Source organism: Parus major, chromosome 26 (assembly GCF_001522545.3).
Source record: "Parus major isolate Abel chromosome 26, Parus_major1.1, whole genome shotgun sequence".
Lineage (NCBI taxonomy): Eukaryota > Metazoa > Chordata > Aves > Passeriformes > Paridae > Parus > Parus major.
In genome coordinates this window covers 974,045-997,929 of record NC_031795.1, presented here as the reverse complement: position 1 = coordinate 997,929, position 23,885 = coordinate 974,045, and the positions used below count along the sequence as shown (strand labels likewise).

The 23,885-nt window shown below is 44.6% G+C and overlaps 1 protein-coding gene across 1 annotated transcript in view; it reads left to right on the top strand.

The window, feature by feature from the left end:
• Positions 1 to 6: 6 nt before the first annotated feature.
• IPO9 (importin 9) overlaps positions 7 to 23,885 on the top strand; it is a 38,684-nt gene continuing 14,805 nt past the window's right edge. Inside the window, exons 1-13 of the mRNA XM_033519887.1 lie at positions 7 to 96; positions 10,043 to 10,104; positions 10,708 to 10,794; positions 11,717 to 11,918; positions 12,362 to 12,450; positions 12,742 to 12,828; positions 14,521 to 14,640; positions 19,043 to 19,143; positions 20,449 to 20,507; positions 21,001 to 21,152; positions 22,197 to 22,295; positions 22,432 to 22,538; positions 23,605 to 23,744. Of these exons, the coding sequence (XP_033375778.1) occupies positions 11,858 to 11,918; positions 12,362 to 12,450; positions 12,742 to 12,828; positions 14,521 to 14,640; positions 19,043 to 19,143; positions 20,449 to 20,507; positions 21,001 to 21,152; positions 22,197 to 22,295; positions 22,432 to 22,538; positions 23,605 to 23,744 (1,015 nt within the window). The 5' untranslated portion in view covers positions 7 to 96; positions 10,043 to 10,104; positions 10,708 to 10,794; positions 11,717 to 11,857. The remainder of the gene's footprint in view (positions 97 to 10,042; positions 10,105 to 10,707; positions 10,795 to 11,716; positions 11,919 to 12,361; positions 12,451 to 12,741; positions 12,829 to 14,520; positions 14,641 to 19,042; positions 19,144 to 20,448; positions 20,508 to 21,000; positions 21,153 to 22,196; positions 22,296 to 22,431; positions 22,539 to 23,604; positions 23,745 to 23,885) is intronic.

The following is a 23,885-nucleotide window of genomic DNA, read 5'->3' as shown; positions in this document are numbered from 1 at the left end:
AGGCTCTGGTGGAGACGCTGACGGGGATCCTGTGCCCGGTGCAGGCGGTGCGAGCCGCTGCTGAGGAGCAGGTGAAGGTGCTGGAGGTGACGGAGGGTGAGTGAGGGCCGCGCTGAGGGGATGGGGGGACCCCAGGCCGCCGCCGCAGCGATTCCCGGTACCGGTGCCTCATGGCTGCGCCTTGGCCTCGGCCGAAACTTCCAGCCTCGTCGCTCGGGCCGGCGGGAGCAGGCGGCTGTGGCTGGCTTCCTGCCGGCTGTCGGTGTGTGAACCACGTCTCTCATGGAATCACAGCATAGCTGGGGCTGAAAGGGACCTTTGGAGATCATTCAGGCCAAGCCCCTGCCCAGGCAGGGTCACCTGGAGCAGGTGACACAGGGACACGTCCCGGTGGGTTTGGAACGTCTCCGGAGAGCGACCTCCCTTGGGAGTTGTTCCAGTGCTCTGCCTCCCTGAATGTAAAGAAGTTGTTCCTCACGCTGAGGTGGAACTTCTTGTGGTTTAGTTTGTGGCCACTGCTCCTTGTCCTGTCGCTGGCTACTACTGAAAAGCGTCTGGCAGCAACCTCTTGGCAAGCGCCGTGGATTGTATGGATCGCTGAGATTCCCTCTGTCTTCTCTAGACTAAACAAGCCCAACTCCCACGGTGTCTGCCCACCAGACAGATGCTCCAGACCCCTCATCATCTTTGTGGCCTCACTCGAGTTCCTCCAGTAGCTCCTTGTCTTTCTCTGGAGCAGCCCCTGTCCCACCGCAGGGCTCGGTGCTCGGAGGGAAGGGCTGGCTCCCGCCTGCAGCGTTGGGGAACTGCTCTGCTCTGGGGGGCAGGAGGGCTCTGGGGTGGTGTGTGAGATCTGGGCACCAAGGAGTGCTCTAAGCTCACCAGGGGTACGATGTGGAGGGCTCTGGGGTGGTGAAGCAGCTAGGCTGTTGCTCTGGGTACCTTGTTCTACCTCAGCTGGAGTCCCCAGGGTTGGTCACATGAGGGGCATGGAGAGCCCTTCCATCTGTAGACCCTGCTCTGCTCCCACAGGGATCCTCTTCACCTCTGGAAGTGTGTCCTGGTGTGTGCCCATGTCCTGCAGGCTGCCATCTGTACATGGTGTTTGTGAGGTTGAGGGTGTCCAGGATGTAGCTGTGCCCTCATTCAGTGTGAAACTCCAGTGACAGAGTTCACTGTCTGTTAATAGAAAGGTGAGGACAAGCAGGACAGTGGAGCTGGATGGCAACTGGCTTATGGCTTTGGAAAGAGAGATTTGAAATGAGCAAACACCCCAAGTTCAAGCAGTGTCTCTAATCATTCCATTACTCCTTTGGCATTTTTATGGTGGCAGTAGGTTAGTTCATGCACTGGCTGCTTTTTCTGTGTGGAAGACACATTTAAAAACCTGTTAATGCTAACACTTTATTTTGCTTCAGCCCAAATGATTGGAGTTTGTAAAAACCACAGGAAGATTTGCAGATGATCTGCTGTGATGGGACTGGAGAGTGCAGCACTGCAACCCCAGGCCTGAAGTTTTGCCTGTGGCCTGGCAGCTTGATGAGCTGGTTGTTTGTGGATTCTCCTGGAAATTTTGCCATACCTTTAGTCTGATTGCAATATTCTGAAGGTGTTCTGTGAAGTGTTTTGTGAACTCTTTCTGCTCCTGAGCTTCAGCTCAGAAGTGTTACCAGAGGCAAAGTGGGAAAGTGTGAGGGTGAGACAGGGTCAAGAGTGGTGTTGCGATTTTGCTGCTCTGGGAGTGAATGCAGGCAAAATGTTTGATAAAATATTTGTTGTTGTGCATTCCCTTAACGTGTTTGTATCACACTCAGCTTAGCTCTTTCTGGCATTACTAGGAATTCTGTGTTGCCTCCACAGCTCTTGGAGTTTTATTGAGTGGTTTGATGACATTGCAGCAGCACAAGTCTGGAAGTGCTGGGAGTGCTTCATTGACCATAGAGCCTTGGCCTTCACTGCTACTGCTTAAGTGGCAGCTTATCCCCAAAGAGTCTGAACCTTCCCACAGTCTGTTTGGGTGACAGATCTCCAGAGAATAATGTTTTCTGACGGTTCTAGGCAATGAACATCCCTGAGGTACCTTTGAGAGCCCAGGATTGCAGAATTGCACCTAGTGGATGGTAGGATAAGAGGAATGGAGTCATTTACCCTTCTATTGTGTCATGGTTTTACAAATCTGCTGAAGTCCCCAATACTTCTCTGTAGTTGTAGGGCCAGAACTCTGAGATCTGGTGCAGGATGTGTCCCTGTGACCTGGAGGGGGCTGCAGAACACCTGCACAAGCAGTTTGACACCAAACTGGAGGGGAGGCAGTTGATGTCCTGAGAGCCCTGCGGGAACAGAGCCAGAGGAATTCGGCAAGGACAAGACTGCACTGCTGGGATGTGGGTCAGGTGCTGCCTGGTTGGGGAGCAGCTTTGGGACAAAGGGCCAGGAAATACCAGTGGCTGGTGAGCTGGACAGGGCCAGCAGTGTGCCCTGGAGGCCACCTGCATGCCAGGCTGTCTGAGCAGGATCAGAGGTGGTGATCAGCCCTCTCCAGTCAGTGCTCCTTAGACCACACCTGGAATACCTGCGAGGTTTTGCTCCCACCCCTGGGATGAGACACAGCAACAAAGGGGAATGAGTTCAGCAAAGGGTCCTGGGTTGGGCAGGGGAATTGCAGCATTCACCCCATGAGGTGATGCTGGGGTTGAGGGGTTTTCCACTGGGGAAGTAAGAGGGTTTTAGGGGTGGGTCTGACAGCAGCTTCTGGTAACTGAGGAGACTGGGGGACACTGAGAGGTGGGAGAGGATGAGGGATAAATGGGCACATACTTGGAACAAGAGGTTCCAACTGGATAGAAGGAGTTTTCTAATCTGATTGTCTGTAAAAGCTGTGTTGTTTCCATCCTTGAGCATCTCCAAGACCTGCCTAGAAATCTGAGCACTCTGATCTAATGCTGCAGATTCTGCTTTGATCATGGGGGTTTGACTGGAAACCTCCTGAGGTCTCTTTCAGGGAATTATTTTGCACACCTTTGATTCCTCCTCTCTTGTACTAGTCAAGCAGCATGGGAAGAATAAGTTATGTTCTTCTTTCTGTGCTGTCTTTGGTATGAAGGTGCTTGCAAAAACCAAGAGGACGAGCTACAGGAATCTGGTGTGTGCCAGCACCATATTATTGAGGTAGAGAAATGTAGACCGTGTGTGTCACAAGTCCTTTAAAAGAGAAAAAAATGTATCATTAAGCAGCATGAAGGTGCTGAAGTGAAGGAGTAGGAAAGAGCACAAGTGTTGGCACTTCTAATGCAAAACAAATGAAAGTAGGGGAAAAAGAGATTGAGGAAGAGCTAGTTAAGGTTACAAAAACTTGAAGTGTTTTACTTTTACTTAAATGTTGCAGAAACAGAAAAGGTTTCAGAGGTGTTTAAAGCCAGCGACTGACTTGGGAAGGTACATTCAGTAGGACTGCAGAAGAGCCAAATTTCTTGTGCTGATGTTGTGATGTTGAGGAGCCTCTACAGGAGACAAGTTGGGGAATCCGTGTCAGATTGAAGCCTGAGTAGAAGCAGTTCCACTTAGCAGTTTGCCATAAACAGCAAGTGCTAAAGAATGGATCTCCCAGAGTTTAGGGGGACTCAGACATTCAATTACTGTGTAAAAGTTGGGCTGTAAAACTTGCCACTTAGGGACCAGCTAAATATTAAGCTGGTAAACATGGGACAGCTTTTAGTGAGGGCTCCAAGGTGAGGTGCAGCTGGGGCTGGTACAGGGGAGGGGGTGTGGGTTTTGCATTGTCTGTTATGGTTAAAATTCAGCAGTTGGAACGAGAAGAGACAGGCACATGAAATTGTTGTGGCAGAAGAATTGTGGGACTCCCAAAAAGCTCTTAGGAAGTTGACTTGCTGAAACTTTTCAGGACAAACAGCTGTTGACTGGCAGGGTCAGGAGTCCCAGGTGAAGCTGAGCTGCTCAGCACATCTGTAAATGATGTGGAACAGAGTGAATAGCAGTGGGACAAAGTTGCTGATAGTGCTGCTCAGTCTGGCCAGTGAGAATCAGTGGCACAAATTACAGGATGATTTCACAAGGTGTATTGAGTGCAGACACAGAGGGTGTAGCTAGCCAGTGTTGGTCAGCAGTGTAGTGTTGGGGGAGGGGGAGACAGTCCAGATAACACCCTAAAAAGTTGTGGGCGGTCCTAACTATTGTCCTTGGGAGAAGAAAACCCATTGTCTGTGTGGAGAGTTCCCTGGAAATACCCAATCACTGCTCTGTCATGCTCCAATAAGCCAAATGGACCGTTAAGGAGGGCACAGAGAACAAAGCCGGCAAATTCCTCATGCTTCCACAGGCAGTGCATGCATTACTGGCCTGCTGCTCTGGCAGGGATCAAGCAGGGCAGCAAAAAGGCAGCACAGACACTCGCAGAGGTGTGGAAAAGCTGCTGTTTTCAAAGGACCTAATCCATTGGCTTTTCTGCCTGGGAAAGGGTTAGCAGAGATGGAGTCCCTGAAATAATAAGCTACAGAGCAGGTGAGTGAGGAGGGATTGTTTGTGGCTTCTCATAAAGCTGAGATCACAGAATCATGGGCTGTCAGGGGAAATGTATCTGAAACAGGCAGAATTAAGCTGTTGCCCCAGTGTGCAAACTGTGGAATTCATCACTGCTGGATGTTAGAAGTAGAAATGGTTTTTAAACGATTTAACATTCCTGGAGGAAAAAAACTCATCAAGAGCAGTTGTACACAATGGTTGGATATAACAGCCACTTCAGGAGCTTCCAAATGCCAGCATTTCCTTGGGGGTGTTGGGGCAGCATTGCTCTGCCCCCACCTCTTTTCCTAAGCTGCTCTCTGCTCTCTTGGGTGGTGTGTGCTGCCCTGTTGTCCAGGCAGGTCTGAGCCAGCTCAGGATGGTTCAGGTGTTCAGAGGATGCAGTCGAGCTCCCTGAAGAAGGTTGGCAGTGGATGTGGCTGGTGCTTGTAGGAGGAGATGAGTGCACAGTCAAAGCCTCTGGAGCAGGCTGAACTGTTCAAGGGAGTCTCCTGTCTGACTCTATACATGTGCTCTGGAGGAATATGGAATGTCTCCTCTGGGTTAAGGATATTGATAGCAGCTTCTTCTCACCATGTCACCCTTTGGCAACTGCCAGACATGTCCTCAGCAGCTCAGTCTCTCACCTGCTTTTGCATCCTCTGTCTGCTGAGGAAATGCACCAATTGGCAGCTTGGGGATGGGAGATGCATTACTGTCGGTCTCTGGAAAGAGGAGAGTTCACCTGGTGACCTTTGTTAGATTTTATCAGAACATAAATAAAAACAATGCCTGAGACTGCAGGGGGAAGGCAGAAAAATGAAAGCTGCAACTGTGGACTGGTGCTGTTGTTGAGTGTCTAACTTGGCTCAACTGTGGTATCAGCATGTTACTGGAGAATTGGGCTTCTGTTCCCTTGATCTGTTCCATTGAGGTAGCACCATGCACCACCCCTGGTGTGCACTACTGCCAGTGTCATATGGCCTGAGGATGATTGCCCAGTGTGCAAAAATGATCTCTTCCTCTAGGTCTTACTGTATTGGAGAACATGTGGAGCCCAGGTCATCTCCAGGAATGGCAGAGCAGGGCAGTGGCACTCTGAGGGGAGTTCATGTCCAGCAGGAGGGCTCAGACTGTTCTGAGTTGGAATGGACCCACAAGGATCATCCAGTCCAACTCTGTTGAATGGCTTCCACCCTACAAAGAGAAGCAGTGTCTGCCATTCAATCATCTAAATTATGTGGATAAAGGGGTTTAATGGCAGCTTCTCAGACAGCTGGAAAACACTGTTCCCTGCTTGCCAGGTTAGATACCAAGTTTGATGTTTTATGGTGAAATATTTAGTTTCTGAGCTGTTGGCTCTTGTGCTCTGGAAACATGGTGGGAGGTGAATGGCTCCAGGCTGGGGAATTGCCTTTCTTTTGCCTGTCTGCCTTATGTGTTTCTTTATGTCCTTTTTGCAAGTAGAAAGGCATCGTAAGGCAATCTTCAGCATGGCTTATGTTGTGACACCTTGTGTGTGAAAAGGCACCTTCAGCTCAGTCCTTCATGAGGTTGTTTGTTGCCAGAAGCTGAGATGTGCAGGTGGCTCTGAAGATGGTGCTGACCCTGGCAGATTGACTCCTGTGTCAGTCTGGGCATGCTGACCCTCTTGTCCATCTTGTTTGAGAATAGTCCTCTAGGAGACAGCTAGTGCTTTGATCTGAATGTGATTTCAGAATGGAAGATTGGCTTTATGGATCTTGTAAATGTTCTTTTAGTATCTCCTCTTCTAGAGCAGGTGGCTCAGCACATTCAGTTTGATGCTTTAAAATTCTGATGATATATTGATTCTCTGATGATGTTTTCATGATACACTTTGCTGTCTGTTCTGTACCAGAACACTTGCAGCTACCATAATGGCACAAAATGTTTTGCATCAATTGTGCTTTCCTGGTTCAGCATATTTTTGCTTATGGTCAGCTCCTTCCCAACATAACTGCTTTAATATGGCTTCAAGAGGGATTTCAGTGTTGCATCAGCTACTCTGTGAATACATGATTTTATGCCATAAACCCAAGCATTGCTTGGAAGGAGAGATCTGAAAAATATAAAGACATGACCACAACATGTGGTTTTGTGCTGCTCTCTTGGCTGTAACTTGAATTGTAGTAGAGCAAGTGATGGGAAGACACGAGTGGAAGTCCTGTGGGTGGATTGAGCTAATTCTTACCAGGAGTAAACTTTAACATTGAACTGATTTGTAACAGGGAAGTTGAAACAAGAAATGGCCACATTGCAACATAAGATGCTGCCTGTGGGGAAGAAAGGTTATTCACAGCAGCAAACACTAGTGTTTGCTCTGTGATGCTGCAGATGAAGTTGAGTGTAGAGAGAAATTGTGAAGAAGGGATTTCAAAGGAGATACTTAAAAGCAGCACAGCTGCTGGAGAAGAGTGACCTCAATCTTTCTCTCTTTTGTGAGAAATGAGGAAATTATGAACGCAGTTTTAGAGGTGTGCTAACAAAAAGTGCTTTTGGAGCAGTTCTTGAGCATCATGATGGAGGATGAAGAAGTTCCTCAAAGCAGCACACGTGTCGAGTGTCAGAACTCTGGCTAAGCATTAGATTCCTGCTTGGTGTTTCCTCCTAGTCTGTCTGCAGATTGCCATCCTGTTCTGTGCTGGTCTGATTTCATGACTGACCCTGCTTTGAGCAGGAGATTGGACTGGGTGACCTCCCGAGGTCCCTTTCAACCCAAGTTGTTTTATGATGATGTTACTGAAAGCCAGTCCTTTGGAAAACATCTGTGCCTGTGTGGCTGAGGACCATGATGCACAAGGGTGGGCAAGTATTGGGTAAAGGGAACTCAGTTTCTAGTGCTGCTCTGGTGGTGGTGGTGGAGATCCAGCCTCTGCAGACCAAGTGTTGCTTCAGTTTGGAGTGTCAGTGGCCATGGAGCCACCTGGATTCACCAGACTGGCTGCAGCTCCTTCCTCCACCTCACCCTGTCTCTGCCCTCAGCAGAGACAACAAAAGGGACCTTTAGCAGCTCCTGAACCAGCTCTGCATGGATGGGCTGAGCTGGACTTGGTCAGTGCTGACCCACTTCAACAAGGCAGGGAGGTGCAAAGATGCAGTAGAAACTTCTGCTCATTTATTCCTTCCTGCTTGCTTACTGGTAATTTTTGGTTTCATGTTGGCGTAGTTTTGCAAAAATGTTGAAGGTGAAGAGGTTACATAAACTGGTTACATGGTAGATAGAGCTTGTTGTGGAGGAGGAGAGTTTGATTTTATTAATACTGAGGTTAAGTGAAAGGAGAAGCAGAGCTGGGAGAAAATGTGTTTACTAAGTGCTCTCCATGCCAGGCCCTTCATTAAAAGCTTCTAATCCTTGAGGTTTACAGACCTTATCTTGGGGAGAAGACTTGGTATTTCTGATATCTCAAATCTACAAAATATAAGTGAAGAAATCACCTATCAAGGTCCATTTGAACTGCATTTACTCATAATAAAGATAAAAGTTGCCAGCCAACTGGGAAAAAAAAACCAATAATAAAACAATCCTTTGAGAAAAGAGGAGCCAGTGAGCTGTACAAGGATCAGTGTAATATCAGTCCCTGGAAAGATTCTTGGAACAGCTCATTAAACAGCTTGTCAGTGTCTACAGCAATAGGATAAATAGTTGCTACACAGCTAGTACTGTTTTATGTGATCTGTTCTTGATAAACCCATCTAATTTTGGTTTGACAGGAGAGCTAGATTATTGCTTAAACAAGTGCTGAGTGTGAATGATCTGAATTCAGCAGGATTCCTGATAGGAATTTGCCACAATGGTAATTTATCAGTTAAGAAGATACAGTTTTGTAATATTTTTGAGCAGGACATCAGGCTGAAAACCCATGGGGGTTGTCAGTGGCTTATTGTTAGACCCAGGGGGTTTTTATGACAGAACTCTTGGCCACTGCAGCAGTATGTCTGGTGTCCCAGTGATGGCACTGTGGTCTGCCTGGGGAGCAGAACTAAGGTGTTGGAAAATGGAGAAACTAAATACTGTCAATCACAGGCAGAGCACTGTATGCAGAGAGAATACATCAAATGCATATATGTAAACAAATTAAGGATTGTGAACTGGAATACTGAGATGTAGCTGTATGAAGTCGTTGCAGTTACTCTGGCTTCCTTTATACCAATTTTTACCCTTTTTAGCTTTCCATTTATACTCTTTATACCCTTCCAACTTACCCTCTAAAGATGGGGCTGAAATGAAATGCCACACTTGAGCATGGAAATTGCAGATAGCATATAGAATAATGACTGCTTCAGTTAAGAGAAGTATTATGTTAAATACATCTTGGAATGAGGCTCCCTGCTTTCACAGCTGGATAAGAAGGTTATTTTCCTCTTTCTTAAATGCCTGATCTATGAAGAAAGGGTAAAGGAACTGGATATGTTCAATGTGTGCTTGGGAAAGTGAGAGGCAATTATCTTCCAATCCAGAAAAGCCTCTTAGCAGTGAGGTGGGTATTAGGAAACACTCAATAACCATTTGTGAAGCACTCAGATGTGCTGCTGAGGGAAGTCACAGAACTCCTTTTGAGAAGAATTTTCAGTCTGTTTTTGTCAGGGATGCTGTCAGCACGTTTAGCCTGTCTGCAGGAGGCAGGGTGTGCTGACAGGACCCCAGGGCATAACTTCTGCTCCACAGCTTCTAAGAACTAAAACGTCACAAATGTGTTTCTTAAGCAGACTAGTGAAATTAAATAAAGTATTTAGGACAGTTATCAGCTGCCTGGAACTTAAAATTGCAATTTTAAGCAAATTTATTGAGTTATATGGATTTACCATACCAGAACGGCTGCTCTTCCTGGCTTTTATTTCCTGTGCTCAGCATCAACAGAATTGTTACAAGTATTTGAATTTTGCCTTTGTCATGGAGCTTGCTTGGCAAGAAGCCACAAGATGCTCTTGCTTTTTCTGGACAAACTCTTTGCAGGAGAAGGTCCTGCAGCCCCAGGGATTGTCCAGGCAGTGCTGGTGTCACTGTGCTGGGCAGGGTTTGCTCAGGAAGGCGTTTGGTGTGTGCTGGGTGAGGGCTGGGACAGCTGCAGTGCTGCCTGCACATCCTCTGGATGATCCCAGGCTGTCCAAAATGGCACTGCTGGCTGCCAGTCTTGCTCCATCCTGGAGCTTTTCCATGCATCTCTCCTGCAGGAACTCGAGTCATGATTTTACATTGTAGATAAGATTTTTATATGTGTATTTAAAGTTTAAATTATTTGGTTGTTATTAGCCTGCATTGCAAAATTTTTTGTCCATGAGAGAAGAAAATAAGATGCCAAGACAATAAATGAAGTTTTTGTGGAGAGCACAGGAGGGAATTAATGCTCATGATTTATTTGAGTAGCTGTGCTTTGGAATTGCCTTCTTCTTCCTGCATGTGAGTCACTCAATTGGTATGATGTCCTTCTCCAAAAATCTTGATTAATTTTGCTGTGTGGCCATAAAAGTTACAATACCAATATTTGGGTTTTTTTCCTTGCAGAATTTGGTGTTCATTTAGCAGAACTGACTGTGGATCCTCAGGGAGCTCTGGCCATCCGGCAGGTGAGTTTGCCTGGAGCTGCAGAAAGAATTTTAGTGGAAATTTCCTTGGTTTTTAAAATATTCTTCCATGTTTTCAGGTGAAAAATTTGAAGTAGCTTTCTGTTACTGTTTCTTCACTTTTTTTATATTTCTCTAGAGTCTTCCTTTCAACATTATTCAGGTGTTAGACTCTTATATTTTTCAAAAATTTTTTTTGGACTTTTTAAACCTGGTGCTGATACAATACTGGGCTGGAAATGGACACAACTTAGGAGCTGGGTGATAGACACCAGCAAACAGAAGTGTGGCTTCTCTTCACAGAAGCTTTTTCTGGAGGTGTTTTCCTCCTTGGAAACTGTTCTGTATTTCTTTAGTTACTTTGTGACCTGTATTTGTGCCTTTCTAGAGCTGCTGCTTTGGGTCAGTGCTGTGCAGGCCATGGCTGCTCAGTGGATACCCATCATAATTTTTACTGCAGTAATTTTGTGGTCCATTTCATGGATTTTTTTCGTTTCTGGCAAGTCCTGATGCCCCTCTAAAGAAGGGCTGAGCAAATGGGTCAGGGGTGATCCTTGCAATGGTTCCAGGATATGTCCCTGATGTCTGACCTCTCTCCTGATACAGCTGGCGTCTGTTATTCTGAAACAGTATGTGGAAACTCATTGGTGCTCTCAGTCTGAAAAGTTTAGACCTCCAGAGACCACAGAAAGGGTAAGACTTGGTTTCACATTATCTGGTTTAAAACACTTTTATCCATCAAGAGTATTAATTTTGTAGGCAGTTAAAGAAGTACCAGTGCCTTTGAGTATTTTGGGGATTAATGTCTTCAGTTAAGGTTTTTTTACATTTTCCACTTCAAAAATTTTCAGTTGCTTAAAACAACACTGGGCTTGAGAAGCTTGGGCTGCTTCCTGTAGGGAAAGTTCAGCCACAATGCTCCTGCTACTCTCAGAACAAGACTAGAAGAAAATTTGCTTCCTAAGTTTCACAAATACTGATTCTGGCAGTCCTTTTTTGGAGGTTTGCTAAATCTTTTGTTATACATCTTGGGACTTAGAGGTTATTTCATGACAAATTTTAGTTTTAAGCTGCTGGGTTTCATTAAGAATCTGTTCAACAAGAGTATTTAACAGCTAAGATGGCCAGAGATTCCAGCTCTTTCCACTCTGACTGTTGACTGGAGCATCTTTCATTTCTATAGTATGATTCATCCCATCCAGAGATAATTGCTTGAATTATGCCCCAGAAGTGGCTTTTATTTTTTCCTGTCCCTTCAGGGCTGTGTGACTGTTCTTGTTTACTGAACTCTTCCAAAATAAGCAAACATAGTCCCTGACACTGGAGCTGGGATTTATCTCAGCTAACTCTGGATGTTTTCCATGTACATCTGTACATCCTGTGTAGTTGCAGCTGTGAGCTGTTTACTCTGTGCTTGTCTGATACTGTATGTGAGATGTTAAAACACACCATGCAGTTTTCCCTAAAAAGTTATGGGGTGTAGTGTGCAAGAGTGTTTTTGTCTCCTGGATGTTCATTTTGTAAAACCAATATTGAATCAATATCAGGATATATTCCCAGGTCTAGATTTCTTTTCTTAGCTGTGATTTATTCTAAATGCTGTTGTTTTCTGCAGGCAAAAGTTTCTATCAGGGAGCTGCTGCCCAATGGGTTGAGGGAGTCCATCAGCAAGGTGCGCTCGAGCGTTGCCTACGCCGTGTCAGCCATCGCCCACTGGGACTGGCCCGAGGCCTGGCCCGAGCTCTTCAACCTCCTCATGGAGATGCTGGTCAGCGGCGATGTCAACGCGGTGCACGGAGCCATGAGGGTGCTCACAGGTGGGTGGCTGCTGTGGCTGGCCAAGTCTGCTGTGGGAAACTGTTTGGGCTATTCCTTGTGCCGGTGTTCTGTCACGTTTCATCTAAATTGAAGAAATTGGGGTTTTCTTCCTCTCTTCCCCTTGACCGGTGCCTGTGGCTGGCTGTGGAGGCATGTGCTCAGCTGGTGTCATGAGAGCTGGGGATGGAGGTGCTGTGCTGCAGGTTAGAGCTCAGCAGAGACTTTGCTTGTAGCACCTTTTCCAGATAACTGCAGTTTTTAGTGTGATATTTTTGTGCTTGCCTTTGAGGATTGCCTCAGGTAGATCAGATGACCCTGGTCTAGCGAAGTGCAAATCAACTTGTTTCCAGCACACTTAGTATTTTCCCATCAGTTCTATTGTTGCTGCTCCCTACAAATTTGATTTCTTATAAGAACTTCTCTTCTTTGTCCATTTTTTTAGAATTTACCCGAGAAGTGACAGACATACAGATGCCACTTGTAGCTCCAGTTATTCTTCCAGAGATGTACAAAATTTTCACAATGGCAGAGGTATGATCTTCACAGTGAGGTTGGTATTGGGTGAAATTAGTAGGAATGTTCCTTGGAATAGAGAAACTCCAGATTTAATGGTTAAGTCATACTGTAGTATGAGTTAGACTTAAAGAATTTTCTTGATGATATAATAGTTGATGGCAGGTAATGTTTCCACAGAAAAGTTGAAGCCAATAATAAAATAAGAGAAAAATGCTAAAGCAAAAATGAAATACAATTAAAAGATAATTAAAGGAAGTATCTTGTGTAAGAAGAATGTTGTGTTCCTGATGTATAACTTTTCTCTAGGTGTATGGGATTCGCACGAGGTCACGTGCAGTGGAGATATTTACCACGTGTGCCCACATGATCTGTAACATGGAGGAGTTGGAAAAGGCAAGAATTTAACTTGACATACAAGATACTTTGAATTCAGACTGAGTGAAGTTCTAAATAATTTTTAATATAGAAATGAAACTGGAAAATTAGGTACTGTGTCAGCTGGAATTTGGGGGAAGAGGCTGTAATTTAATACATGTAAAGTACCTGACTCTCTGCTTTACATGCATGCCTTGATAGTGTGCCCTGGTTTCCATAATTAAGGTTAATTTATGGTTTATCAACAGACATGCTTGTAAGAGCTCAGGCAAGGAGGGAGCAAGCATGGGGAGGAGGTAGAGTGTCATCCCTTTGCTTGGGAATCCCTGGCTTGGCTTCCAGCCTTCAGCTGAACCATGTGTCCTGATCACCTGCCAGGCCTTGGGCACCTGGGAAAGGGGGACTCTTGGGCCAGGCTTTGGTTCCAAGCTCCTGGAGCTCACCCCATGTTTCAGGAGGCACCTTGGCCTTGTGTTCATGAAGGGGTGGGGGAAGCTAAACCCAGCCCAGTTTTGGAGGAATAGCTGTTAAGAAACAGACACAGCAGTCAAACAGCTTTATATGTGAGTCTCCTGTCTGGCTCTAACTGAGCACATCTGCATTTTAAATGGCCTTTGACAAGTGACTTTTCCAGCACTCCCAGACAATATTTAAGTTATTTTTAACTTTTTGGGGTGTGAGGATAGGGAAGGGTGACACTTAAATCTATTGGCTGGTCACTGCTGAGTGGCTCAGTGTAATGTTCATTGTCCCTGTTTGCACAGGGAGCAATCCAGCACAGACTTTTAGAAAGTTCTGGTAATTACACTGTGTCTGTACTGCCATGACAAGGTTACTCATGCACTGTATCATGCAGCTGGTACCAGTATCCAAGAGATAGTAGTAGCTCCCCATTCTTATTCTGGAGAAGGGGTGAAAGTGTCCTTTACATTGAATACTAAGACTTTTCTATTGAAATTTTACTTAAAAAAAAAAAAAGAAAAGAAAAGAGAAAGGGAATCTTTATGAAAGGCATTTCCTAATTGATTTAAACATAGAACTTCGCTGTCCTGGCTATGGAATTATGAGGAATAATCTCAATAAAATTATTTTTTACTTGCTCTGCCAAGGACTGCTTATGGAGTGCTCTGACATCTGGAAAAATACTTACTGCATTTTCCTAGGAAGAATCATCCTGCTAATCTTCAGGCCAGCTGTTGATACTCAGTTTGTTTGGTTTGGGGGATGAAGGCTCTGCAGGGAGATAAATAATAAACCCTCTGCAGGGTTTGGGGTAATTGTGTGTGTGGTGCAGCTGCCCCAGGTTGGTTTTGTAGCCTGGGGGTGCTGAGGTGCAGGGCAGGATTCAGCTCATTAAATGAAATGCCTCTCTAGGAGGGGGTGAGCACTGCCCCTGGGGCTCTCCAGACTGGATTGTCTGGATCTCTTGAGACTCCAAAGTGATGAGTTGGATGTGTGTGTTTTGTGGCAGCCTGTGCTGTGGGGTTCTGAAGAGTGGGATTCAGCTGAGCTTAGTTCCTAACAAAGAGAGAGCCCAAGTAATGTCTGAAACAGCTTTCATGTGGCTTTGCAATATTCTGCAGTTGCCATGAGTTTCTCTTTTTATTTTGTACCAGAAAAGTGTAATTGCTGTTGCTTCTAGTGCTTTACCTGTCAGATGTGGGGGTTCTGTATCTGGTATTCAGCTGTGCTTGCATTGTCTGTAACCAGGGTGCTGCCAAGGTCCTGATTTTTCCTGTGGTGCAGCAGTTCACAGAAGCCTTTGTCCAGGCCCTGCAGATGCCTGATGGGCCTACATCGGACAGCGGGTTTAAGATGGAAGTTTTAAAGGTGAGTCACTTAGGGCTGGAGAAAGAATTGAATACCAACAGGCACTCAGATGTGCTGGAAAACAAACTCAAGTGGCATATCTCCCAGTATTGCTGATGGTATGAACACTGAAGGCTTTTGGCTCCTAGCACCATCAACACTGAAATAAATTGTTCACCTGTACTGAAGATACCTATGATGAGATTCATGAGGATCAGTCTATAAAATTTTCCACAGGAATCTGGTCCATAGAACCATCTGTCCTTGTCATTTGCTGATCTAATGTATTTTGGATATGTATTGGACACCATAATCTGTAGCTAAAATACCAGTCTTTTCTAAAGGTGCTGCAGAATTCTGCTGCAGTGAAGTTGTAACAGCTTATTAAGTGCAGGTGCTTTTTTGGAACTTGCCTGCTCTTTAATGCTGAATGATCTCTGGGAAAGAGATGGAAAGTCTTTGTGTACTGTCCTGGTTTCCTGGAGAAGGGAGGTTGGACTGGAGAGCTCTTTGTGCGTGGGGACGAGGACCAGTGCAGACCCCTGTAACAGCTTGGAGAGCACTGGAGCTGTAGTGCTGCCTGCAGCATGGGAGAGCAAAGAGCTCAAAGCATCAGTTGCAGGATCAAATCCAGATCTTTCATTTCCCTGCCTGTGTGCTGGGGTGAGTAACACTCAGGTCAGTGTAGATGTTTCTGAGGCTGGGCACTGAGGCCCATTCAGTTCCCTGAAGAAAACAATGAGGACCTTTCTGAAGACAAGTGTCAAAAGTTTTTCAGGATGACCAGCTTTGTGCTGAAGTAATGAAAACACATAGTGGGAGGGTGCTATTGTGTGTCACAAACCAGCAGCCGCTGAGCTCTGTGTGGTGGAACTTTTCTCAGTCCTGATCAAGGCAGCAGTACCTGCTCTAGGGATCCTGTGGCTTCTCAGTCTGCAGGTCTCGTACTCTAGGAACAGCTGGAGCTGTTCTTGCTGTGCAGCACTACTGGAAAGGAGTTTGGGGAAGGATGTTGGCAGTCTTTGTTGAGAGAGTGTCTTTTGTGAGTTTTTTTTTTCCTTTCTGTTGCCTGTGCACTGGGATTTCTGGGGCAGTGATACACAGCAACAATGACATGAAAGGATCACTGCAGGGTATAATCTCGATTTGAGCAGACTGCATCTCAAGAATATTTGGATCTCTTACTCCTGATACTCACATTTGGATTGTTAATGAGTTGTGGTATTTTTCAGCCTCCACAGAAAGCAGTTGTAACTGATGCCTTCACTCTAAACCAGGCCAGTTCTGTTCTCATTACATCCATGCATTCTGCAGCTTTTTTTGTTATTTAAGTAAGTGCTTGCTGGCATTGGGCTGTTTGCATGGGTATGTCAGCACTGATCCCACCAGGAGGTTCTTGAACAGTGTGACAGGCTGGGAAAGTCTCTGAGGAAATGTCAGCAAGTTCTTGCTCTGCTCCTTAGCTGTGTGAGGGCCTCTGCCTTTGGCCTCTGCAGGGGAGGTGCAGCACAAGAGGATTTGGGTCTGAATACACTGCTGTGTGTCAGGTGGCATCGATGGCAGCAGAAAATCAGTGTGGATTTAAACAGTAAATTCAGGAGATCTGCTGCTGACAAGTGGTTTGAGGGAGGCTCTTTGTGAAGATATGAGTGTTCTGAATGTTGACTTAAAGCAATTCATGGTTTTGTCACTTAGGATTTCTAAGCTGATGATAGCAATTTTCTGAGGAAAAAGGGATTCATGTGAAAGACCCATGAATTGCCTTCACTTCCAGAGAAGTGGATTTTATAGTCTTTGTAATGCAGAAGCAAGAAACCTTAAGGGATTATTTAAACCAGCTCTACAGATGAGGTCATTACAGGAACTCCTTGAAAAGCTGATGCAATGGAAGAGGGAATTGAGACTTTTCTATAGCACATTTTCAACCAGATGCAAACTCAATCCCATCTTTTCCTCAATGAAGTGCTGTGTGGCAAATGACAGGATGACTTTTTTTTCCTCACTTGAGAGCTCACTCATGGAGTTCTTGATGGAAGTCAGAGGCAGCCCTGACCTAAACTGTTGTGCTGTCCATGTCAGAATGTTCTGCAGGACAGTGGCAGAAGCTTTAAGGAATTAAATAAGCTATTGCAGTGTGCACATCTGCCTGATCCCCTGGGACACTTATCCTGGTTAGGGGAGTGAATAGTTTGGATCACATCATGGGGAACCACTGATGGTTAATGTGTCCCAAGATGTTCCCAGTATAGTTACAAGTTATCAGCAGGAAATCAGAGCCTTTTATCCTTAGAGGAGAAGGGAGGTTTGGCCACAACAAAAATATCATCAAATGTGAGGACTAGAAGGAAATTCCCCTGGTGTAATTTTTTGTTGTGTTTGATAGTTCAGCATTAATTAAATTGGTGTCTCTAAGGATTAATAAGATGCAAGTGTGCAGTTCTTGAATCCTAATTCCAGCATTGAACATGCTACTATTGATTGTTTTGAGAGAAACAGAATGATGAAACATGACAGGTGACAGATTTAAGGCAGATTTCACAATAATGGAATACAAATTGGAATACAATGGTGTATTTAGTGTGTGGTAATATATCAGAAACACCAATTAACCAACAATCTAAAGCATCTTGTAGCCTTAGTGTTGTGCTTCTTCATTTGTGCTTAGAAGCTGTTCAACACCTGTGGGTCAGAGAAGTTACACTTACATTTTTCCTGATGCTGGAACAAATAACTAGCTCGAAAAAACAATCATAACCTCTTTTTCTTGGATGGAAGATGAAGTGGTATCTATGTCTTGGGGCAAACTTCCCAAGTTTATGAAGAAGGTACTTCACCTGCCCCTGTTGAACTCTGAAAGTCAGCTTTAGCATGCTCTCTAGTGTGTATTTTAAGCTTTTATACCAAAAATGTGGGGATTCTTTCTCTGTTAAAAGATGCAAACAGGAAGAGAAGCAATAAAAGGCTTTGATAGAGTGACTTGAAGAAGCAGTGCTTGGAAGAGAGAAGGATAAGGGCTTTCTTGAAGGATTAATAGGTGGTGGAGCAATATGTGGGGATTGGCAGAGGATCTGTGAAGCAGTTCTTTGAGTTCAGAGGAGCAGTGGGAATTGTCAGAATGAGGGGCCAGGGGTTGAAATACAACATCTGACAGGAGAGTGCTCTGTTTTTTAATGACTTGCTCTGCAGGACTGTGTGACCTTGCAAATGCAGCCTTCTATTGTTACAGCTGCAGAGCCATTGAATTGAAGAACTGCCCAGCACTTCCTGCAGAGTTGGTTGGGCATAGAGCTTAGAAACATTTACATAGGGTTCATATGTGGTGGCATATGGAAAAGTCTGTTTGGATGCTCCTGTGGCCCTAGGCAGGGTGTTAAGTTTGCAGCAGTCCTGAAGATCAGGTTCACATCCTTTGCCAGCACCTACATAATTTTTTTTCCTGGAGACTTCAGCAGGTGTTTTCTGTAATGCTTCTAGCACCTGCCAGACTCATTTCCAAACCTATCTAGGTTATTCCTGATGACTGCTCATCTCCAATACAAATATTAGATTGCTGTTGTTTTTCTGGAAGGTGAAATACTATTTTTCTTTGTTTCTGTTAAAGCAAACAAACAAACTGCACAGAGTGGTTTGTATTGGGTAAGCACAAACAAACTGACACCTGTGTGTCTGGGAGCAGCCACCTCTCAGGCAGTGGGTGGCTGTTGTGTGACAAGTGTAACACAGCTGGAGCCCTGCCCCTGGGGAGGAGGGGAGGAGTGAGAGCTCTCTCACTCCTGGAGGGTCCCAAAAGGCTTTTGGCAAGTGTCAGTGGAAGGGCTCCCCTGAGTCAGGATGATCAGCTTCATGCAAGTCCAAGCACAATCCCCTATGGATAGCTGATCATCCTGATATCCCCAGCATCCATATGGAGCATCCCCTGTGCTGGGCTGGCACAGCCTCTGGTGTCAGCAGCTGAAATGGGAAAGGAATTGATCTGGGTGGGTGTTTGCTTCTCCAGCTACTCCCTGGGTGTGCAGTGGATGTTTGCATGAGTAGAAGTGTGAAAAATGGGCAGTAGTCTGATTTTGCATGACATTAGAGTTATTTTTCTGGGACAAAACACTTTCAGGATAATTGTATCCAGACAGTGGTGCACAGTGATGTGCCTTGGATTTGAGTCATTGTCTTACCACCACATTATGGCATTGTCTTCACTCCAGAGTGTCACATCTTATCCCTTTGCTTCCCTGCAAAAGAGGAAACACCAAGAGAGGTGTGTTGGTCAGTGTTTGAGCAAGAGAGAGGATTGTGCAGGAGTGAGAGGCGACCTCTGTGACAGGATGACTTTGGATTACCTCAGTTGTTAATGAACCAGCAGCCTGTGATTTGAGTGTGTTGGTGGTTTCCCAGTCTCACTTTTGACTGATATTCTTTTTGTTTCCAGGCTGTGACAGCACTTGTGAAAAACTACCCAAAGCACATGATTTCATCAATGCAACAGATCCTGCCCATCGTCTGGAACACACTTACAGAAAGTGCTGCTTTATATCCTTGGTAGTGAATGGCTGTAACTGTATCTAGTGGTTTTTGGTGGTGAAATGTTGGGTTTTTTTGCTGTGCAAACCCAGCACACTGGAATTGAGACAAACTCAGTCTCATACACAGTTATGACCTGTCTGCTGGAGAAGCACAATACACAGAGTGCTCTGTCCTGCCAGACAAAACAGGATCTTTCTGTTACTTCTGGAGGCTTCATTAAGTTTCTTTTTGATTAAAATGTATGCTGATTGATGCATGTGTCCTGTAGAACTGCCACGAGCTCTGCATTGTTTCTGGTACTTCTTGGTAAAAATTGTCTTCTTAAAAAGATGCTGGTCACAGTGTAAAGACTTCAGGAGAAGAACCAGCAGTACCCCTTGCTGACCCAGATTGCACTTGCTGCAGAAGCTGATTTGCCATTTGAATTTCAGTCAGTGCTCTACTGCACATCCAGCTGTGTCAGAGTGGTCTGTGGGTGCATTGCTCAGTACTTGAAAACTGACAACTCAAATCTCTCCATACTGTTTTTTCAGACCCCTGTTAAAATAGAGTGGAAGGTGTCCCTGCCCTTGGCAGGGGGATTGGAACTACTTGGTCTTTAAGATCTCTTCCAACCCAAACCATTTTGTGAATCTATGAAAATACAAGGAGCTCTTTGTTGGATTTTTGATGGTGTATTTCTCCCTCTCCTGTCCTGACTCCTATTACAGTCCTGCTGGTACCAGAGCTGACAAAATGGGATTTTGTTTGCAAAAGGGGAGTCTTTTTCTTCCTTTCCTTGTGCTCACTCTGGTACTTGTTGGATCTTCAGTTCACCATCTCCAAAGAAAACTCCTTCCTTCCTACCCCCAGATTAGTTTTCTGTCGTTTCCCAGGGCTGGTGCTTGTGTAGAAGCTTGGTAGGGAGCAAAGCCAACCTAAGGTAGGATGTGGGAGCATGGGGTGGCTCCTTGGGCAGCTGTGAGGTGTTGAATTGGCTCACATCCCCTGAAAAGAGTGAGCCTGGGGGGTTCTGTTCTTGCAGAGTTAACATAAATGAAGTTTTGGGTTACCTTGGTGAGTTTGATCTAAGTTAATCAAATAAGATGAAAGATGTGCTGACGTGATATGTGAGTGGTCTTTGAACTTGGGCAATGCACAAAGCCAGGAGTTCCTGCAGTTGTCTCTGTGAAGCATAGGACTCTACACAAAGTCAAAAGGTTTTTAAAGAACAAAAGCTTTCCAAGTTAGCAGGAATTTTAAGACAGGAACAGATTAATTCCAAAATAGACGTTATTCTTTGGAAAAAAGCATTTCCTTAACTCCATCCACTTATGTGAGAACAGAAGTAAATTATACAGAAGAGGTGGAGGATCCTGTGGATTCTGATGGTAAGAACTTGCACTTCATTTTTGTTATTTGAAGAGGAATGGATTTATCTAAATATTGCTGTCAAAACAATGACTGAAACACCATGGGAGATTGTGCTAAAGGTACATTTGCCATGTTAGAATGGTGTCCATCACATCTTTGCAAATTACTTGTGATGGTGATCAATTAAGCCACACAATTTAATTTTTCTCATGGCCCAAGGGGTCAGTTTGGCAACAATTTTGAGGTAAAAGTAGTGGGACAAAAGCAAATCAAATAGGTTTTAGGTTGAGCTTGATAAATTTTAATGAGGGGTGTGTGGTGGGAAGAGAGCAGAAGGTGATGAGGTCAGAAACCCTTCTGGGTCTTCTGCTGCACTTGCTAGTCCAGGAGAATGAATAAATATCTGCACAGACAAGCTAACGGTTTGTAATTGTTTTCACATCCATTTGTACCTTTCTGTATGTTGACATATTCAGTCATGTTCTTTTTTGATTTTTCCACTTGGTTCAGGTGAAGTTCTGGGCTTTGAAAATTTGGTATTCAGCATATTTGAATTTGTTCATGCCTTGTTGGAAAACAACAAATTTAAGAGCACAGTGAAGAAGGCTCTGCCAGACCTGATCTATTACATCTTGCTTTACATGCAGATAACAGAGGAGCAGGTGAGCATATTTGTGTTGTGTAGGAAACAAAGAAAATGAGAGATTTAAACCAGCAAATGTCCTAGGAAGAGTTTCAGTGTGTGGAAGCTGCTGTAATCTAACAGGCTGTTCCATCACTTAGCTGTGGCAGTACTTAGAGGTTCCAAAATGGTACAAGGTAGACAGAAAATCACAGATCGCAGAAGGGTTTGGGTCAGAAGGGACTTTAAAGCTCATCCTGTTCCATCCCCTGTCCTGGGCTGGGACACTTTCCTCTATCCCAGGTTGCTCCAAGCCCCATCCAGCCTGGCCTTGGACACTTTCAGTGATGGGACATACACAACTTCTCTGGACAACATATCCAGTGTCTCAGCACCCCCTTAGGAATTTCTTCTGTAATCTAAACCTACCATCTGCCAGTTTAAAACTGTTGCCCCTTGTCCTGGGGCCCTGGTAAAAGGGCTTTAGTTTTAAAGCAATTTTAAGGTCTTCCTGGAATCTTCTCCAGGCTGAACAACCACAGGTCTTTGAGGCTTTCTTCCTTCATTCTTCCATGATGCATTGTACTGTGAAAATGAGGATTATCATGCTGAAAGGAATAAACAGCTTTCTGTGACAGCAAAAATGTTGTGCTGGTAGGGTGAAATAATTTGTACTGAAATTCTGCATAGCTCCTGGCCTCTTGAGTATGACAACCATCATCTTTTAGTTTAGGTAGACATGCATAAAAACAAGCACTCTGTTAAAAGATTTATCTGCTTCTCCCATTCCTCATCTAAAAATAAAGCTGCATAGCATTGATTCCAGGTCAGTCATTACTTCTGTCAAACTCTGATCTCAAATGAGGGGCAGAAGAGCAAGATGAGCTCAGAACAAAGAGAATTTCTTCTTTTCAAAAGTTTCTCCGATGGAATAGAAGAAAAATCAGTTGAGGATGAGGACTTCTTATGGCAGAGAAAAATTCTGAAAGTAGTTTTCCAAAACAGGTTACAGGAAGCAGAAAAGCTGCCTTTTACCCATGGTGTCCTGAATTCTCAGCTGCCCTATCCTTTTTGTCTCCTGTAGATAAAAGTTTGGACTGCAAATCCACAGCAGTTTGTGGAGGATGAAGATGATGATACATTTTCCTACACAGTGAGAATTGCTGCTCAGGATCTGCTGCTGGTACGAAATGTATTCCACATTTAGATACTGAAACAGTAATAACAAATATCAAACCTGCCTTCAGGCAGGGCATTTAGAGAAAGGGCCAACTTTTAACAGCCCATACAAATGAGTGTTACCATTTCCTTGTGCACAGGCTGTGGCTGCTGATTTCCAGAATGAGAGTGCAACTGCTCTGGCTGCAGCAGCTACGAGGCATTTGCAGGAGGCTGAGCAGGCTAAAAACAGCGGCGCTGAGCACTGGTGAGGGGCTGGGGCTGAGGGGATGCTGCTGGGGCAGGTGTGGAGCTCTGAAGCACTGGGTGCACCATGATTTAATCACATTTCATTTGTGACCATGCTACTGATGGGCAAGGATTGAATTGGAGATCTGTGATTAGAAGAAACAAAGGAAAATACAGCAGTTCTTGAGCCAGATGGTGAAACCTTCACGTGGAGTGCTTGGGCAGTCTGAGCCAAGGTTCCCTCCCTTCAGAGTTTGATGTTCCTTAAAATATCTCATGGGAAATGATAATTCTTATAAAACTTACACAGAATATTTATATATATATATAAATTTTTTTTTTTTACTTGATGTCACAAAGAGCCATGCTGTATGCAGATGTACGTGTTCAATTTTAGAACTTCAGAGTTGCAGTTTTTAATGTTATTTGGGGGTAGAAGAAAACTCCACTGCAGGAGTACCTGGTTGCTGGTCCACAGGGAATCTCTCCTGGTTTTACAGTGCTTGGTTCAGTGTTTGTGTTTATTTTAAATGTTAGTGTCAGAGTAGCCACTCTGATAATGAATAGCAGCAGAATGGCTGCAAAATCAGACATTAGGTCCTCATCTGTCTCAGTTTTGAGAATTTGTAAAGTAGGTTCTTGGCTTCACAAATAAAACCAAGGAGAAGTGTATTTGCACATAGTTCTATGTCATCATAATTAACAAAATGTTAATGCAAAATTAGATATTTTTAAGCCTTTAATGTAGTTGGGTATCCCAGTGCTTCTGCATATAAATTATGAAAGCATGGCTGGAACACAAGCTTTCATGGAAGAGGTTCTTTTTTATTAGGAGAGCAAAATTGGTACATGTAAGAACTGTTCCACCAGTATTTTAGGAAGTGGCTGAGAATGCTGCCCATCCTGAGGGAGTTTTTGTGAATGTTAATCTCTTTGAGGGCTTTCTTAAATTCTCTTTTGGGAAGGAAGGAAGTAGTTGTGGTAGCTTAAAGCAAAAAATTACTTGTGACTTCACTTCAGAATATGTATTTATTTCTTGAATGATGATGGAGGAAAAGTCTTAAGGCATCTGAACTATTTTGTAGGTGGAAAATACATGAAGCCTGTATGCTGGCCCTGGGCTCAGTCAAGTCTATAATTACAGACAGTGTGAAGAATGGGAGAATACATTTTGATATGCATGGCTTCCTGACAAATGTGGTCCTGGCAGACCTCAACCTTTCAGGTATGTGGGACCCTGCATCCCAGGGAATAACTGCTGGGTGCCAGACACTGGGAGTCTCTGATGAATCAGAGATGATGTGTGCATGAGGTATTGAGAAATGCACTTGTGCACCTTGCTCACGTGAAAAAAATAAATCTTGTG